Source organism: Idiotropiscis lumnitzeri, chromosome 4 (assembly GCF_059441095.1).
Source record: "Idiotropiscis lumnitzeri isolate Australia: NSW breed Sydney's pygmy pipehorse chromosome 4, RoL_Ilum_1.0, whole genome shotgun sequence".
Lineage (NCBI taxonomy): Eukaryota > Metazoa > Chordata > Actinopteri > Syngnathiformes > Syngnathidae > Idiotropiscis > Idiotropiscis lumnitzeri.
In genome coordinates, this window is record NC_142394.1 from 16,080,891 (window position 1) to 16,099,994 (window position 19,104).

At 41.7% G+C, this 19,104-nt stretch overlaps 1 protein-coding gene across 3 annotated transcripts in view; it reads right to left on the reverse strand.

Moving 5' to 3' along the window:
• Positions 1-19,104, reverse strand: part of ccdc88b (coiled-coil and HOOK domain protein 88B) — a 50,607-nt gene that overhangs the window by 16,470 nt on the left and 15,033 nt on the right. For 2 of the 3 annotated variants that reach the window (XM_088293954.1, XM_088293956.1), the window contains exons 10-20: positions 18,757-18,915; positions 16,693-16,839; positions 13,669-13,837; positions 13,347-13,462; positions 12,087-12,758; positions 9,777-9,956; positions 6,151-6,491; positions 5,323-5,482; positions 4,372-4,734; positions 3,257-3,418; positions 492-769 (exon numbers count right to left, since the gene is read on the reverse strand). In XM_088293954.1, coding sequence (XP_088150080.1) covers positions 492-769; positions 3,257-3,418; positions 4,372-4,734; positions 5,323-5,482; positions 6,151-6,491; positions 9,777-9,956; positions 12,087-12,758; positions 13,347-13,462; positions 13,669-13,837; positions 16,693-16,839; positions 18,757-18,915 — 2,747 coding nt within the window. The remainder of the gene's footprint in view (positions 1-491; positions 770-3,256; positions 3,419-4,371; positions 4,735-5,322; positions 5,483-6,150; positions 6,492-9,776; positions 9,957-12,086; positions 12,759-13,346; positions 13,463-13,668; positions 13,838-16,692; positions 16,840-18,756; positions 18,916-19,104) is intronic. The other variant, XM_088293955.1, reaches the window with a different exon arrangement.

Sequence of the window (19,104 nt, forward strand, 5' to 3'; positions counted from 1 at the left end):
CAATGGCATTTGTGTGTTCGGCTGGAAGCATTCACACTAGCATACGTTTATTGCAGTTGTGTGAACATCTGTCTCCAAGCATTAAGCCAGGCGTGGGCAAACTACGGCCCGGGGGCCACATGCGGCCCATTAAATGTTTTAATACGGCCCGCCAAACTTGGAAAAAAAAAAAATTAATAAACCTTGTTAATAATTTATTTTCTAACTACTGTGGTTTTTCAAAGACATGTTTATTGTTGTAATGCTTTTGTTCACTTTCATTTAAATCAAAAGTATTTTCTCTCCGATGAGGTGAGGTTACCAAAACACTCCATCCATCCGCTCCTGGTGCGGCCCCTCAGTCAAATTTTATAACCCAATTTGGCCCGCCAATCAAAAAGTTTGCCCACGCCTGCATTGTGTTTATGCTTTTACCCACAATAATTGCAGTAGTATGGATGCATATGTCTCAGCACTCCCACAATTAGCCGCTGTAGCCTGCTTGCGTATACCTGGCCTCCAGCTCCCTGTGTTGTGCCTCCAGACTGCGGCTGCTGCTCCGTAGACGCGAGTGTTTGTCTAGAAGTTCCTCCAACTCCGTCTCCTGCCGCTGCTGCAGCGCCGTCAGTCGCTCGTGGTCCCGCCTGAGGGTCTCAGCCCTGGCAGCCGACTCCTCCCGCTCCCGTGCCCACACTTTTGACTCCGCCTCCAGTGCCGCGCACCGAGCCTCGCTCTCACTTTGGCGTGCCAGCACCGCTGCATGCTGGGAGGTTACAGTTGCTTGTTCCACCTGTTTGTGTGAATATACGGAATTATGGAGTAGTCAGAAAAGTAGAAGCACGGGTGGACATTTACCACCAAAATTGTAATATTTCTTCCAAGAAATTGTTTGATTCCAAACAATCTATTCTCTTCATTTTGTAGCATTTCTCTTCGCTGCACTGCTTTCAGTACATGTATGTGAGTGTTAGATTTTTGGTCCAATTAGATTTAAGTCTCTGTGTGCTGCCATGTCCATCTAATATGAATTAGTTGTGTTATTTTATGTGACGTAAACTATATTAACAATGGTAGTGTTTCTTTAACCAATCACATTCGAATGCCGCCAGCTGCCCAGCCCATAATAGTGTCAGCATTTTTCTGTCCACTGATTGGTTGGTCAGAGCGAGCCCAGTTTGACTAGCAAAACACATCTGTAGCACACATTAGCAAATTTGATGAGTATGATGATTTTGTCACGTTGTTAAATAGTGGATCTAAATTGTATGTGCTGTTACATCGCGTTTTTATATATTGATGGTTTCTTGTGATGGTGACATGATCGTGGTGGTATAAATAGACGCGGAATGGCCCTCCACTCTGTCATAATGTCACTGGAGAATGACAAACTGCAAGTGGGCATCAATGACCCTAGATTTTGGGAGTGCTACGAAGCGAATTAGAACGCCGTTACCATGAGAAATGTTCCCAAAAACTACTCATCTCAAGAGCCATGAAGTGTTTGTGCACTAAGATACTGGCCAGTTCCGAAAACTGTTTTTAGGAGTTTTAGATTAGGCCCCTTTGGTGCAAATGATTAGATAGGTGACTTGAGCTAGTCCGTCGTGCTGCTGTAGTTTTTCCTCCCGGCTCGCCATATAACACCCTTGGCACACATCTAGTTGGAATCAGTTAAGAACAGTATGGTCACATGGGAGTTGACCTCCCTGTGAGTAGGTGGCCAAGGAAGTATGAAGAATGGGAACCTTTTGGGACAGTTTAGACTTCTCCTGCAATCTCGCATCCATTTTCGGCATCCATTGAATAATGTTCTCTTCACAACTTTTCATTAATAAGGTAGACTAGTGGTTCACACATTTGTCTTGCTGTTCAATGGTTCTGGGTTTGAGTCTTAGCAGCGGCCTTGCTCCCATCCCCCAAATAAACGCGTTAGGTTCATTGAAGACTGTCGTAAATGTGAATTGTTGAAGGAGTACTAAAAAAATTGTCATCATACAGTATGGATCGTGTTTGTGCATACGTCCCTTTACAGCCTGTATGTTTGTAGCATGTACAATAAATGTGTCAACGTTAAAGTTCCCCTCTTGGGGGCTAATAAAGGGCTCTTGTGTTTTATTAAAGCACATTGTGACGGCTGACCCAGCCGTGTCCTGAATCATGCCTTAGTTATATGCTGCCATAGGCCCAGACTGCCGAAGGGATTTCCCACACCATCCGCTCAATCTCTATCTGTTCACATCCATAATGCCGTTTGTGTGCGCTACTAACTTGTTTTTCCTTCTCCCTTCTGAAAACTGCTCGTGCCCTTAAGGCAGCAATCAACAATGCTACATCCACTATTATTTTTTTTTTAATGAAACTGCTAGTAGTAATACCAGTAGTCTTCTTAATTTACGGTTCTTATGAAGTGACTTAAATTAGTGAATGTGAAGCTTTGAAATGCGAACTGTGAACAATGAGCCTGTCCATTCATTTATTTTGGACAGTGTTCGTTATGAACAGTTGCATTTTCACTGAACCTTACGTGTGTTTTTGGAATGTGGAAGAAAGTCAGATTAAGTGGAGAAAACCCACACAAGCGCAGGGAAGACTAAACTCCTCAAGAATCGAGACGAGTTTCAAACTCCGAACTTATAACTGTGAAGCAGAAATGATAACAACCCTTCCACCAAGCTGGTCCTATTGCTTCACATTACCCTTAAATTGTTCTTATAGTATTATGTGCTACGATTACAGCAGTGATTCTCAATGTGTGATACTAGTACCTCAAGTGGTCCAATGGCTCCCTCTTGTGGTTTGTTAAAGAATCACTGCCCAGGTACAGATTAGTTGTATTTAACCTTTTTGTCAGATACATGCATTGCATTTCAAGAACTGTTTGTTTTTAAACTCTTATTTTGTTAAATTTTGCATTTGACTTTTATTTGCAATACATTGTCATGGAATCATTATCATAAGTTTTGCCCCTTATATTTAAGCACAATGTTCAAACTATGGCTTACAAAAATATAAAATGCACTTTTCAGGTAGAAAACATGTCCATATTATTGCTTGAGTTTGATTCTAGAAAGATTGAGGTCCTAATCTTACTCCATGTGAAAAGTACATCTTTAAATTCAAAAAGTGGTGCGACACAGTTTCTTCCTTTTGGCAGTTCTATTGAATTTCCCAAAGTATAACCTCCGAGAAGCGCCGACTAAAATGAGAGTGAAATACGAGGCATTCCTTCTGCCTTTCTCATGCTCCCTCCGTCTTTTTTCTTTGTGTGTTCTGTCACCTGTAGCTGAGTGTTGAGCGTCTGCAGTCGGGTACACGAGTCCTGCAGGCTGAGCGAGTGTCGGCGTAGCGCCTCCAGCTGCTCCCTCAGGTGCTCACACGTCTCCTGGGACTGAGACAGACGCGACAACAAAGCCTCCTGTCCTGCAAGCGCCACGGCTCTCTGAGGCAGATGTGATCAGAGAGAGGAAACAAAGACAGCACAGGCGGTAAATGTTTCATCCTCCTACGGCATGCCGACATTGTCTTGTCTCGGTGCTGCCTTCTTGTCACAAACCCACTAAAATATATGATTTGAGCTTCCGCTACATGTGCAGATGACCCTTCAGGCTGCTTTAAAACGGTAATCGAGGTTAGTTTGCATTCAGAATGCATTACAACATTTGATTCCCGCAGTGTGCATCCGGTTCGAAATTATGCACTTTGAGGAAGAGGAATCTTTGCACCTGCACAATAATCCAATTCTGATGTCAGTGGAATGTGTTGAATTGGGTTGGTTAGATTTTAAAGAAATTATGCGTTCATAAATTAAACTGGACGACACATAATATTCGGGCGGTTTTGTGTTTGAATCGTCTTAAAGGTTTTATTTTAGAACGTTTTGTTTTTTGGGGCCAAGGCGTACATGGTCTGCTAGTCTTCAAGACGGATTCTGATACTTGAAGGGATTACAACTTTTTCCACAACTTGTAGCATCAATCATTCCTGCACCTGCGTTTGTTTGCTGCAACCGCCTCGCTGCCTTCCAATCCTGCAAATAAAATGAACAAGATTCCTGACCTTGGAGGCTGCGCAAACAATGTTAGTGATATTTTTGTCAGAGTAAGTGTCGACAGTAGAAGGGGGAGGAAAAAAAGGAAGAGAGAAGCAGCGGAGATAAGAAAGATGAAGAGTCGCTGAGGTGACATTATAGAAAGTGATGAAGAGAGATAAAGCTACTGAAAATAAAGTGCTGCACTCGGGAAGTGGACGCTATTGTGAGTGGAGAGTCGACAAGGAGCTTTCTGGAAAAAGAGTTTCCACATAATACGGATCATTCTCCCTCCCATAAACAAAGCAGACGTCCTGCAGATAAGATCCGAAGCCCGCGCGGCCCAATCCAATCGTAATATTAACCTCTTTTTCCAGCTCCAGCAAGCTGCGAGTGAGCTGCCGCTCTGTCTCTGCTGTGGCATCATGGGGGGACACAGAAAGGTCGTGACCTTTGTCTTGATCTGCCGTCCATGAGTCCCGCTGGTCCGTCTGACAAACGTGCGTTTGGCTTGAGGAATGAGGTACACGATTCTCATCCGTCTTTCCCAACTGGAGATGAGGCTCACATTCGCTTAGAGGGCAAGCGGGTGCCTCTCTTTTGTCCCCTGATTGGTTGACCGAGTCAGTCGCAACTTTGACTTGAGTCTCAGCTTTTTGGAGCTCCTGGCTGAGGCGCTGGACTTCCGAAGTAAGATTGTGAGAACGAGTGTGCTCGTTTGACAGATCCTGACAACAACAACAAAAAAAGAGAGTCATCAGCATAAAATATACTGTCAAGTTATGAGCGGTGTTTTCTCTCGTCAAACACCTGCGACACACTTTTTGAAATGAATTAAACACAGTCATCAATCTAATGTCGATCAAGCAGCACTCTCCGCAATGATAAAAATGATACTACTGCAACTTTTCCTCTTTTATAGATTGCCACTAAAACGCTATCTAATACAATTCCATTTTTTTCCCCCCGCGATACTTCATTTTTAATCTTTAATGTGAACATATGGCTAATTTCTTTTCTTTTGAGTCGTAATATTTGCTAATATTAATGCAGCAGCCACAACATTAAGCAGAGCGGCACTATCTGATGAAATCCAATACAAGAGCTGTGGAGAGAAAACGTGTAGGAGGAGTTATCGTACTGTGAGAGGTTTCTACACTTTTAAAACTGCTGGGTTAAAAGTTACCCAAATTGCGCTCAATCTAGCGCTGGGTCCAAAAGGGACTGAGCCAATGTTTCTTTGGGCTTGGCCTTGGTAGCTTTACACAGCAATACTGAACAAACACGTGCACACGCACGCAAATATATGCACACACCTGCAACAGTGACTGAATCTTGGCCTGCGCGTCTGTGGACTGCTCCTCCAGCTGCTGTTTACTCTCCTCCAGGCTGCTTAATCGAGTGTTGAGCTCTCGCTCCAGCTCCTGTTGGCGAGTGCAGAGCTCCTTCGACTCAGACAGCTCCTGACACACGCGCCTATGTGCACACACACGTACATACATTCATGGTACCCTTTTGAAAGTCTTTTGAATTGTTTGCTACTGTCTCACTTGGTGGTTGCAGCATTTATTGATAATGAGGTGCTACCTGAAGGAAAGCTGGAGAAACACTCTCTATTTAGCCAGTGGGTTCATTTTATTTATTATCTTTGTGGCTGTTATCAGAAGTGTTATGTAATTAATTGTAATAAACAACAGATTTTTTTTTTTTTAATTATAACGATTTTGGGGGTTTTATGTGGTAAATTTTTGTGCTCAAGGGCCTCATTCAATTTTCAGAACTCACTTAGGTCAGGCCATTCATACATAAGTTTAAGGGGGTGAAAGTAACATTTTTTCTTGAAATATTTGATTTTAACAATATTTTCACATTTATTGTTTTTACTAATGTTCTTGTTAATTTACCCATAATTGATCAAACACATTTTATATGTTAAATGTATGAAACATTAATTTAATAATTGCACTAGGTGTATTTTATTATTTCCAATTTACTTTTCTTTTTTACGAAAAAAATGCAAATTAAATAAACCAATATTACACTTTAGAATCTACATTTTTATGGGCCAAGGTTTTGTACCAATAATGTCTTGCTTTCCCCCCCCCCCCACAAATCCGTGTGTGTGCGTGTGTGTATGTGCACACCTGTGATCAGCATCCAAGGCTCTCACTCTCTGGTTGCTGTGTTCCAGTGCCACATTGGTGCTCTCCAGCTGCTGTCTGAGTCTCGCCGCCTCCCTTTCCCGCTGTCTCGCTTCCTTCCGCAGGCCGTCCAGCTCCGACTGGCACGCCTCTTTCTCCTGCTCTAAGCGTGACACGTCCAGCAGCGCCTGGTCTCTTGACCGGGCCGTGGTTTGAATCTCCAGGCCGGCGTCACGCACCTCCGCCTCCAGCTCCTCCTCCCGGTGGCGAGAGGTCTCCAAAGCGCGACCCTGACGTTCCAACTCGGCTTTGAGCTTCTGAGTGGTCAACGCTAACTGTTCACTCTGAGTGAAGAGAACATGGTGATGATTATTAATTAATACAGTGGTGCATGCCTGACTATATTAAATCATATTTCTCTTTGAAATGAATGGCAATGCCATTCATCTTTTACTGCAGATCAAAAATCACAGACACAATTATATGTTGTCTGTTTTTACGGAACTGCTTTTTAGCCAGGTTGTCATTGTAAATGAGAAATGGTTCTCAACTGACATACCTGATTAAATAAAGATTACATTAATGAAAAGTAAAAAGAAGATGAGCTTCTGCGTTTTGCAATGTGTGTTAGCATTAAGCTATCACACTTTCATAAAACAAAGTGAATGTGCTTTGGTTAAATACACAACATGTATTCTCATTCTTTTTTGTTTAGTAAATTCCCAACTGAAGTTACAAGGTAACCTTAAACGTAAGAACACATAAGCTACTCCACACACCAGGAAAACTACAGAACTTAATTGGCTTACAGGCTTTATATTTATCATAAGTTCAGTTCCTTCACCACATGCCTGGGATGTGCCTGTCAGTTAGTAAACAAAAAAATCTGTGAGTGATTAATGCCCCCCCCTCTCAGACAGACACGGCTATGGTCTGACTGAATGGGGCTCCATCCCGAAATTCATCAAATAGTAGCTCCATGGAAATAGAAATATCCTTCCATCCATCCAATTTATTCCGTGCTCACCCTCATTAAATCTTTTTCAAACTGCACTTTCTTGGTGTTCATGGGTGCTTTTCCTGATGATTGGTCTATTGCCGTGAGGCGTAACCACTATGCCAACCCACTCCCCCCTCAAACGTCCACCTTACAAATCACAGCATATACACAATAAATGGATTTGTCAACAGTGTGCTGCGCCCTGCTAAGCGCAGTGTGAAAAGGCCTTCAGGGTAGCGAGTGAGCCGAGTCCTTGCCTTTTTATTGGGCACTTAATGAGACTGGATTGCTTATTATCTCCTTATATTGTCACGTCACGGAGATTAAAGTAGTTATATGACAAATAAAAGCAAGAGCACGAGATAAAAACACATAGCTTGCCGTCATATAACAGCTGAAGGGAACAACATAAGCGTTACGTGAATATGAGAGCAAATAAAGCATTAATGACACCTCGTCGGTGATTCTGAAAATACGAGCCGGGCCTCAGGAGACAAAAGAAATCTGCGCAGCCGAGGGAACGAGCGGCATTGAAAATTCTTCACTATCGGCCAGTCAGTAAAAATTCTTTATAGACTACGACTATATACAAACTTTGATGCTGGGTTAGAAGTCTCACGTTTGGCTTCTTGTAATAATGTCCTCTAGGAGTACTGTGAAATATTGGTCGACTGTATCATCTCACCACAAATGACCAAATGCATCGCTGTGTTTTCAGGTAGAAGCCTTGGGCCGAGACAAGACGCAGCAGAGGAGGTTGGTGAGTTGTAAATTCCCATTCATGTTCAACTCCCTGCAGCTGAAGCAGACGGAGCGTATATGTTTGAGTCACCCTTAATTCTCAATATTTGCTACCCACCTAGCTTGTCAGAAAGGAAACACAACTTCAAGACATGAAATTGCAAATATAATACCATGTAGATACTGAGCTCATGCTCTGGCAAGTATCGACTATAGAGATTCAAGCTGCACGATTCTAGTAGCTGTTGTAGTGGTAGTAGTACATGATCGGTATGAAACGTTAGGCCTTGACAACAAAATCGATGCTCTGCTTTGATGGATACAGTCAGTTCTGTTTTTTTTTTCATTGAAGTTTTACTTTCTCATAGTTAGGGTTTGGTACCACTTAATCTGTGAAAACCAAGCTCAATTGTCACCAAAATTCATGTACACATCTCGACTCATGCCCACTTCAACTTGTGAAAATATAACAACAATCACCCCAATATTTGGATTTGGAATTTTTGTTTCCTCTCTATAGGCACTCGTTATTAAGAAAAAGCTTACCATCACACTTGATGTCGGAAAACTACGATCGACCGTCACCAAAATGTATGTGCATATTCATACTAATGCACACTTCAGGCTCTGAAAATATTAAAATGAGCACCCCAATATTTGGGATTTTTTTTCCCCCTCCACAGAAAAAGCATAACATCACTTGATTGATCAGAACACCGTGATCAATCTTGACCAAATTTCAACCTCTGCAAATAATGTCGCCAAGTCAGCGGCTTCAAAGGCACAGAGGAATGGTGATTGTTTTCTGATCATAAGTTGAGAAAGGCAGAATATTTGATCAAGCGCTCCAGAACTTGCATTAAAATAAGTATTTATACTAAAATAATTTCTGTGCTAATTACCAGATAGTGAGTATATTTTCTGAATCAGAATCAGAATGACCTTTATTGTCATTGTACTCGGTGTACGAAGAGCTCCCCTGTCCAGTGCAATATAACACATAATTTAATTCAAAATATCAATTCAATTGATTAAAGGCGAGATAGTTAAATAAAAATTAATATGAAATTAAATCAATAAAACACATTATGTTGCAGTTCTACAAGGTATGTGCTGGCTTCAGCATGGCGATGGCTCCCGGAACAAACTGTTTTATGCTGTGTACACATAATACAGATGGATACTGACGATCTCAAAGTCTGATGATCAAATAGTTTGTTGGACAAAAAAAAAAAGTATGTCGTAACTATAGGAACAACAAATATACAACATTTATCTACTGTATATTAGAGGAAAAAGCCAAGGTGCAACTTCCTAAATGGAAGGTATTCATGGATCCTTTTTATGGTATTTCCTTCATGCTGACTAAGCACTGTTCTTTTCCTGAGCTTGCAGTCCCGATCATGACTTACAGTTCTTCTGCAAAAAGCACACAAACGGTTGCTCTCTATCACTTTTTTTTTCATGTGGAGAATTTGTCTTCTTTTTCACATCCTTCATAAGAAATGGGGATATGTGGAACTTCCAAGCTAAAGTGCTCGTAATAAGCAGAGCAGCGACCTTTTGTGAGTATGGACGTTCTTGTCACCACATTAATAAGTGCACCCTTTTGCACATGTACAATATTTGTCTGGTACAGGAGTATAAAATATAGAGAGTGGAGGCTCCAAAGTCAATCCTTCCACTGAACTTTTCTGGAAAAGCATGACTTAAGAGTCTTTAACGGTTCTCCTCTCGGTGTCTTTTAGTGCTGTTGTCTGTTTGTCACACCTCCAGTCCCAAAACCCCCCTTATAAAAAATATCTGACATGGAAATGGGATATTTGCTGTCACGACTGTATTATGTGGGAATGTGTGTGTGTATGCCTGTGCGTGTATGCTCTCTAACCTTGCGCTGGGCAGCACGGAGGGCATCCACAGTGCCACGTAGCGTGTCCCGCTCTCTCTCCAGGGCTGCCCGTTCCCCCTCCAGGCTGGCGATGACGGTCGTCTGCATGCTGTGAAGCTCCGCTTGACTCCGCAGACGGCACAGCTCCTCCTCCATGGCCCCGGCCTCAGACTGTAGAACCTGGCACACGCATGTGACACACGCTAGGACATTATGTGACATCTATAATGACAAAGTCTGAGGCCGCCATTTTGATGTACTGTGGTAAAACGGTCAATTGTAACGAAATAAAAAAAAGAGCCCATTGCATTTGGGGAGGCTCTGGACAAAAGTGCCAGAATGCAGCAGTAATTTTTGGCATGTTCATAAAGTGCAGCTGCATAGGGCAAGTGGGAAGATAATCAAATAAATCACTACAGGAAATGTTTTTTAATAAATGTGTAACGGCATAACGTGCCAATTGTCGCCATTTGTATGGAGAATTTGCGCCTACTTGTGGAGTCGTCCTAAAGTGGGGGGTGAGGGGGGCCAGGAGATTGATGATAAATAGATGTTATACTTCTTGTAAACATGGAGAGGAAAAGGTCGAAGGCATCAGGTGCACAATTTCGAAAGAAAAAAGAAGAGAAGAGAAGGAGAAGCAAGCCAATGATACAGGTATGAAGACATTTTTATCCTGAATGACTCTTTTATATTTTGACTCATTGGAGGAAGGGGCGGTTACAACTTGAAATCATAGATAACCTCTCGTGTAACATTTATTAGCATGTGTTGTATGATAGATCAAAGGATTTTGATTATAGTTTGATGAGAACGATAAACATACATCATTCCGGCACTCAGTTGGTTTGTGTGCGATGCATCACACCTGCACGTGACACAAATCAATAAACTGACAGCTCGTCACACCGAAACGTAGTGAAGGCGTATAGCCTGGCCAATAAGATGTCTGTGTCCCAACCGAGGACCAGCAGCAAAGAGATTGGCAGCCGGAAAAGCAAAGTATCCCAAAGAACATATTATTGCAAAGAACATTTTGGACTTGGCTTCTGCTTACATTTATTCATTTCTCTTACATTACTTTTACTTTTATACTTTAAGTAGTTTTGAAACCATTTTATATTTTTACTAAACAGAAAAGCTTCAGTTATTACCTCAACTTCTGCAGAAGTCTTCCGAAATCCAAATCTCTCTACTTCTACTCGAGTAATGAACACAAATACTTTTGACACAAATATTATATACCATATGATGGTTATTTTTGCATTGCTAAAACAAGTAATCTAATAGTTCCTAAAACGATTGTACAATCGAGACTACATGTTAAAATAAACAACATATATACAGTCCAGAGCTGTATATAAAAGTCTGCCTTTTTTTAAATGAATAATTATCAAATTATATTCAACACTATACGTAATAATGGATAAAATATATATTTCAATTAGTTCATTCATGACTTTGTCATGACCATTCAGAAAATATCATCTCAGTATCATGAATAGTAATTTACAAAGGTTTTGTCCTGATGGACTTTGCTTTCATTTCATTGCTGATGGTTCTGACTACATGCTACAAACGAATCTTTGGGTTGCACTTGGAGATATAACTTATAAGAGAAACTCTATAATCACATTCTTACCGATGAAATTGTATGTAGCGCTTCTCCTAGACTTATTGGTACAACCGTACGCCTGTGGCATTTTTGCTGTCGAGACAGTGAATGTTAAAATGCCGTGGGGGAAGCAGTGTACTCAAGTTAGGCGCTCTTTGCCAGTGGCAACGCAAAATGGCCACCGGTGGCTTCAGTGCTCACTACGGCAAATATGCCGCTTTAATGGACCAGGTTACTTAATAGGGCGATGAATGGGGGAATAGAACATTTTATTTGTGGTTGTAATTTGTTTCTAGTATTTTGATTACTTTATTTTTGGAAAGGGGAACATGTATTGAAAATACAGATTGTGAGATGCTGTGCAACTCGACACCACTATAACCATAAGAGCAATGTTAATGCATTGAAAAAGAGTCATTAAAAATGATTCATATCTTTGCATACGTGTGTGTTAGGTTAAATGCCTATTGTCACAGTTGCATTTGTTGTGTGTGGGTTTTTTTTTTGTCCTTCTTCAATGACCTCTGGCTATTTTTAAGGAACTCATTGCGTGTCCAATGCATACACGCTTTTGTCTGGCTGCCGATTCATCATCTCTGTGACCGGCCGCACAATCTCCTGATTACTATTATTACCTCCATCAATCTCAAATGCAATCCCACGTCCGCTCCCTCCCCTCATCCCATCATGCATACCTCGATCTGCCTTCGGGCCTCCCCGAGATTCTCTGCAGCTTTCCTCAGATGCTGCAGCTCGGCCTCCTGCAGCGTCAGCCTCTGCTCAGCCTCCCACATCTTCCTGCTTTGGACACCCAGCTTGGAGCGCAGGTCCTGAGCCACCAAGGCCTGCCTGTCAGCCTCATCCTGGGCCTCATGGAGACTCTTTGTTAAAGCAGCATCACCGTCAGAAAGGCCGCCGCACACAGCCTGTTCTATAGTTGTGACTTCTTGTTGCAGTCCTTTATTTTCAATGTCTAATGTGGCCGTTTCTGGTTTCAACTCATTGTCCTCCTGAATGTCGATGTGATCGCCCTCGGCTTTGCCTCTTCTTTTGGGCTGGTTCGCCTTATCTTGTGGTTCTGTTTTCTCGCTTTTAACATGGAGAACCTCTTCCCCAACCCCTGCTTCCCTTTGCGTCACGATGAGTTCCCGTCTGCGCTCCCTCTCCTCCATCAACCTCACCATCCCTTCTCCTTCCCCCCTACAGGATTGAGGTCCCAGGACATCCCTCTCGCTGTTCTCTCCGTGCTCATTGTCCGACTGCTTTGTTCCAGCGTCTTCCCGCTTCTCTTCTGTGTGCTGCAGGTTGGCCATTAGCTCCTCCAGGCGTAGCTTCAAAGAGGCATTTTCATTCTTCAGGTTGTGAAACTGGGAGGTATAATGGAAACACAGAGGAAGAGAACTGTAATTGTCTAGTAATTGTCTAGGTTTGTGCCTCTTTTTAGGTCTTTTACTGCTTCAATGAACAAAGCTTGAAAGAACTGAAAACGCTTTCTCACGTAAATATTTAAATAAGAAAATGTTCCGTTATTACAGAATGATTTAAATCATTTTTGGCAGGTCATAAAAATAGTGTTCAAAGGAACTCTCTGCGCTTGTGTAACCATAGAAACTACAAGATGAAGAAGAGAAATAGGATTAAAGTGCATGGGTGCAATGTATGCAGTATTTAATGTATTAAACAAACAGCAGTTATTTAGATAATTTCTTTGGCCAAAAGGGCACACATATGATGCCAAATCAGGTACGGGAGGGCCAAGCCCAAGATTTTTTTTTTCTTTTTTTTTTCCACACAATATTGGCACACAACAATTCACACTCACATTCACACCTATGGACATTTTAGAGTCTTCAGTAAAACTAATGTAATCCAAAGTGTCAATTTGATCTCCATCCGTCATCAGGCAGGAATTGTTCCTGCGCACCATAACCATCCTGCCCCTAATGACCCCTGACCTCCTGCTGAGCCTGTAGCTCCTCCAGACGTCTTCTCAGCCTTGCATTCTCTTGCTCTGCTCCCAGGAGCCTCAGCGTCGATGCTTCACCCACTTCAACACTCAGGGGCTTCTGGTCTGAATATATCAAGAGTATTGATAGGATGAAAAATATTCATTTTAAAAGCTGATATGGCAGAAATGTAGAAATTCACATGTGATGTCATGCTGTTTTCTATTTTCTGATTGATAACAACAGGCGCGATCCTTCCACAACATATTTGCTCTTATCAGTTAATTAAAATGTTTTAAATTACAAGGTACAGAAAAGCAGGCGCTCTGACCAATTAGCTCACTCAGCTCCTCGTCAGAATCCTCCTCCGATTGGAGGAAGCGACGGTGGGTAGCTGCCACAGGAGCAGGAATGCCGGCACAACACTGCCTCAGGTCCGCCTCCAGACTCACGTTCAGCTCCAGTAGCTCGTCAATACGCTGCCTCTCGGTGTCACGCTCCTGTGCAGGGAAAGACTTATTGAGGGAAACCAATTCACTTAAAAAGGCCGGATTTGTACTTTATACCCTAAAACTAAAAGGGAAAATCACTTTTTGGCATATAAACTGTCATCATAAAACTAACATTAGTCGAGTGATCAGTGAAAAAAATATAACTCTCTGGCACCATTTTTTTTAATTTGCTTTTTTTAATCACCACTGACTTAGGAAAAACAAACATTTAGACAGAAAGTGTGACAAGATGTAGTGTCAGCCAATTGCCGTGCACTCAAAGACACTCGCATAGCCGGTCATCGGCGCCCCTTTATAGTTGACCTGCAAGCTTGGGCTTCTTGAGGTTTGCTGGAATCATTTTGGGATATCCACCTTTAGAAAATAAAAATTCAAAATTTCCCATCTGTCGTTCCTTAAGAAGTTGGCATAAGACCAGCAAAACGAAGCGGAGCAAGGGACTTCATACAATTGAGCATTTAGAAGTGACGTGAATATTCCTCCTTCGTAGTTATATTGACCTCTGTATAATTTTTCCTTTGATTGTGCATTCCCAAACATAGAACTTGCAACCGATCATAGTTCTTATATTAACAGTCCAATGTGAATAAATCATGCCCTCAACAAGCAGCCATGGCTAATGTCAGATTTTCTAAAGTGCTAATGCTAGCTTAGTATTGGTAGCACTGTCATTTTATTGAAACTTGACAGTGTTTCTGTGAGTATCACACTTACGCACTTTCATTTTTTGCGTCCCACTTTAAATGGCCATGTTTGAGAATGAATCGTGCTTGTGCACATCAGTTAAGGGCACGTCATGTAACACTACAAAAATACCCCAAACCCCAGGCCTATGAGGAAATAGAATACCAAACTCAATTCACAAAGCTGTTGACAAAATTGCAACGTTCAAACTGCATATATTGACAATAAAAGCGAGCTGATTGCACTATAAACAGTTCTACGATGCATATTCATGAATTATATAGACATATCCCTCTCCAAATGACTTTGTATAAGTGCATCTTCCCATTATGAACGAACTGATCTCATTAAGACAAAAGCATTGCAACCTTGCGACACATGGGAAGGATCAGTGGGATTCTAATGGTAATTAATGTTCTCCGCGTGCGAAAGGTCACGCGTTCACAGGGGCGACCTTCACTCGGTGCAAGTGTGTCCGCCTGCGCGGTAATGACTCTGCCGTGATTGTTGACGAGCATTTAAGCAGCACTGCACTTCTGATCCTGACAGAAAATGTGGCATTTAAAAAGCAACGTGTGAACCATTGTGATTGGTGCATGTCTATGCAAGCATTATTATTATTACAGATGTTAACAAATATCATTTCATTGTATTTGGCCATCAAAACAATATTTGTCAGTATGTTTTTCTGACATTATAGCTGACACTATGGAGTCATTTTATTTTTGTATAAAAGAAGGAATTCCCCTGGTTTCACCAGCCTCCAAACAAACAAGTGATTCCAATTGAACTAAATTGTCCCAAATTAACTACTCTGTTGTTAGTTGCCCTAACTAAGATTCCCCATACTATGTAGGTTTCCTAACAATATAAGACTGACAAATGGATAAGGAACAGCTGTCTGAAGGGAAAGCGTTCCTAGTGACATTGGAAGTAGCAATCTACTCAAATTGATATCACTCATTTGATATTAAAATTAAATGTAAATGTCAATGTTCTTTATTTATTCTCCAGAAAAGCCCATATGTCACATCTACATTTCCGGATCTGGATAGGATAGACCGAGAATAAATAATATTACAGTAGTCCTACATTGATATGGGCTAACTGTTCCCTAAATATATTGATGTTTGTATATACTTGGTTAACAGATAGATAATAAAAATGTTTTACGTAATTTCCAGAGCTGGGTACTTGACGCTTTTTTGCCGGTCAGTCCCCCGCCCTCTGGGCGCGACCTAATCACCAGTCCGGCCTCGACCGGCTGGCCTTATACATAAAAACTGTTGACCCCCGAGCCCGTTTCCCCCATCCCCCTTACCCCCCCAAAAAAGCTTCCATGCATGACGCCACCGCGGAAGAGATGCTAACGGCAGAGGTTTATTTCAAGATCATTGTTTATGTTAGAAGAGACACAAAACAGCAACGTGCATTCCAGCAGGTTAGTATTTCCTTATTTTGACAACACACAAAGCATGTCTCCCACCTGCTACTGGGGCACACCGTTACCAGAGGGGGGCACTACCACAACCACTATAAAAATCATTAGCTGGCTAATTTACTTTTCAAATCCGCTTATGTTATTATGGGGTTATTATTGCGCCAAGTGTTTCGGCAAAACAAAATGGGTAAACGGTTTGACTTCTCTGGTCTCTCTGTTTGTAGTATTGCACCAACCCTCTTGTAATGGCGTGCCCCAGTAGCAGGTGGGAGGCGAGGGTCACTTGATGTCAGAATAAGGAAATACCAGCACGCTTGAACGCATACTGCTGTCTTACGTTCCTTCAAACACAAACAATTGGAAGTGGCACTTTTGACACGTTCTGAGGCAATTTTTCTCATTTGCCCATTTCCAGAGTAGATTCATCATACAAACGAGGATGGGCCGGACTAAAATCCGAATCGAACCCTTTTTTAAAATTTGTCACCCCCCACCCCCTCCCCCATCCTAAAAATGGGCGTCTGGCCAGGCTGGAGGGCTCAACATGTCATTTTATATAAATGTATAATACGTAGATGGATGATTGAGCTGGGCGACTTGTATGACGGTTTACTACGTTGTTGTTCTTCTTTTTCATAATCAAATATAAAATTAAACGTAAGTGCCTAAATTGTCCCCCAATTCTGAATGACCCATATATGTCTTTGGCTGTACCCACCGCTTCTACATCTATAATCCGCTGACGCAGCAGCAGGTTGTCCCTCTCGAGTTCCCTCAGAGCGGCGCATCGGGCCCTCGCACCAGCCAGCTGTTCTTCCAAAAGAGCTTTGGTCTCCTGCAGGGCTGCACACAGCTGCTGCTGCTCCTGCAGGTGGCATCGCATGCAAAGAGAGGACATTCATTTCATTTTTAGGCTATGGACACGATGACTTTGTGGTTTTTTTCCAAGTGCACTGACAACGGAAAATATCAGTAGCCACCTGATTGCAAAGTTTAATCTGGTAGTTCATTTTTGTCTTCTGAAAATGTGAACATTTCTAAATCATCCACCAGTATGTCAATATAGACATAGACATTATAGACAATCAAAGAGCAGCAAATTTATTAATTTTGTTATCTTTTTAAAATTAAAAGCGTACAATATTTTGGACACCAATTTGTAAAGTACATTATTGCCACCTATTGGGCTTGAATGAACCAGTATCAGTTATGACTGCTCTTGGGTATATTTTAACTATTGACCCAGAGTGGGGGGCTGGAGTCACATGATTCGAGTCAGACTTTAGTTGTCAATTTTAGGATTTAAGACTTTCTTGGCGAAAATTTATGAAAGATATCCATCTGACTTTGATTTGGTGTTCGCCAGACTTTGACATGAACTATATGACAACAAGTGTTGCAAGTTGACATTTGAAAATGTGTATTTTATATATATTTTTTTTGTAGGTATCTGTTTTCTGTGTAGGTTTTGTATATTCATCCCATGCTCATGTGGGTTTTCTATCGACATCACAAAACATGCAAACTGGCGACCAGATGTACCCCGCCTCTTTTACCTAGTCAGCTGGGACAAACTACAGTTCATCTGTGACTCCGATCTGAATTAGCAGTGAAAAATACAGTGGCATCTACTGAGATTTTTCTTTTTTAGAAATAAATATAAATATAGATACTGAATGAGACTTTAAGCTGTTTATTGTCACTCTCAGGTGAGGTTTACTGTCAAACTAAACATAAAACAAAGAATTATTTGTTGTGTGCTTCAAAATAATCATATACTTTAGCTTAATCTAATCTACTATCTTAATGCTAATGCTAACATGTAAAGGGAAACATGGAGCCTTGAAGCATGCATATTTGAACTCAAATGGCAAAACACGTGGACAGATAATATAATACTTATATTCTTTATAATAATAATAATAATATTCCCTTTATTAGTCCCACAATGGGGAAATTCGAGATTCGAACCCAGGCCTCCTGGGGAGACTGGGTCCTGAACGCGGCGCCTTAGACCACTCGGCCATCCTGGCAGCCATATATATATATATATATATATATATATATATATATATATATATATATATATTTTTTTTTTTATATTATCCTCTGCTAAGAACGATTAATATTGATTAATATTAATTTTGGCCAAGGTATGCATACCAGAAGGAGCATCTTAATGACAACTGAATTGAAGCAAATAAAAATTACTCTCTCATTACTGCATTGTATGTTTTTAATAAAATACATTATTTTCGAGTGATATTTTTCATCTTTAAAATATACTTTCCCCCATGCTGCCAGTGCTCATCATGTAGATATTCAATATCTGTCTTTTGGACAAGTCCAGATTGCTTGTCTTTTAAGAGACTGCCTATATCCTCCACGCTCCAGTGCTTTAGTGTAGTTTTAGTTTAGTTTGTAGAGAATGAAGCCTAAACAGAGGCATGGGGGAAAGTCGTTCTTTGAGCTAATCTGAGCTGCCACAGGGATGCGGAGCCAAGGCAGAAAGAATGAAAGCAGAGTGAGAAGGTGACAACAGGGACACAGCGTGGTGTTTCACAGGGACGTGAGCGCTCGACTTAAAGCATAGCCAAGTAAATCTCATGTGTGACTAAAAGCTCTTACGACCAAGCATATTTTCGATGGCTTTTTTTGTTGCAGTTAAGCAGCTTCATGATGTGAATTGTGCGGCCAAACATTGTTTTGATGTGGTGCTGCTTGCGCACTCTTCAGTGTGAACGGTCCAGTCAGATGTGTGTGTTCGTGTGTGTGCATGCACCTTGAGCTGAGTGCGTGTCACCTCCAGGCTGCGCAGTCTGTGTTTACAGCTCTGGAGCTCATTCTGAAGCTGCTCGGAGCGCGCGGCTCTCTCTCGGACGCAATCCAGCTCGTCCCGCAGAGCACGCAGGCCCCGAGACTCATTCTGCAGCGAGCGGTTCTGTGGACATGAGCATGCATACGAAACATAAAGTACATTGGTGAAGTCAGCGGAACATGTAACTGATACGAAAAGGTAATCGAATGAGGCCTGACTTGTGTCGCCTGTTTCTAGTAAGGTCGAATGTTCGAATTGACATGATGCCTCACAGAATTTAAAGCACGCTGTGGTGCAGCTCAATCATTACGT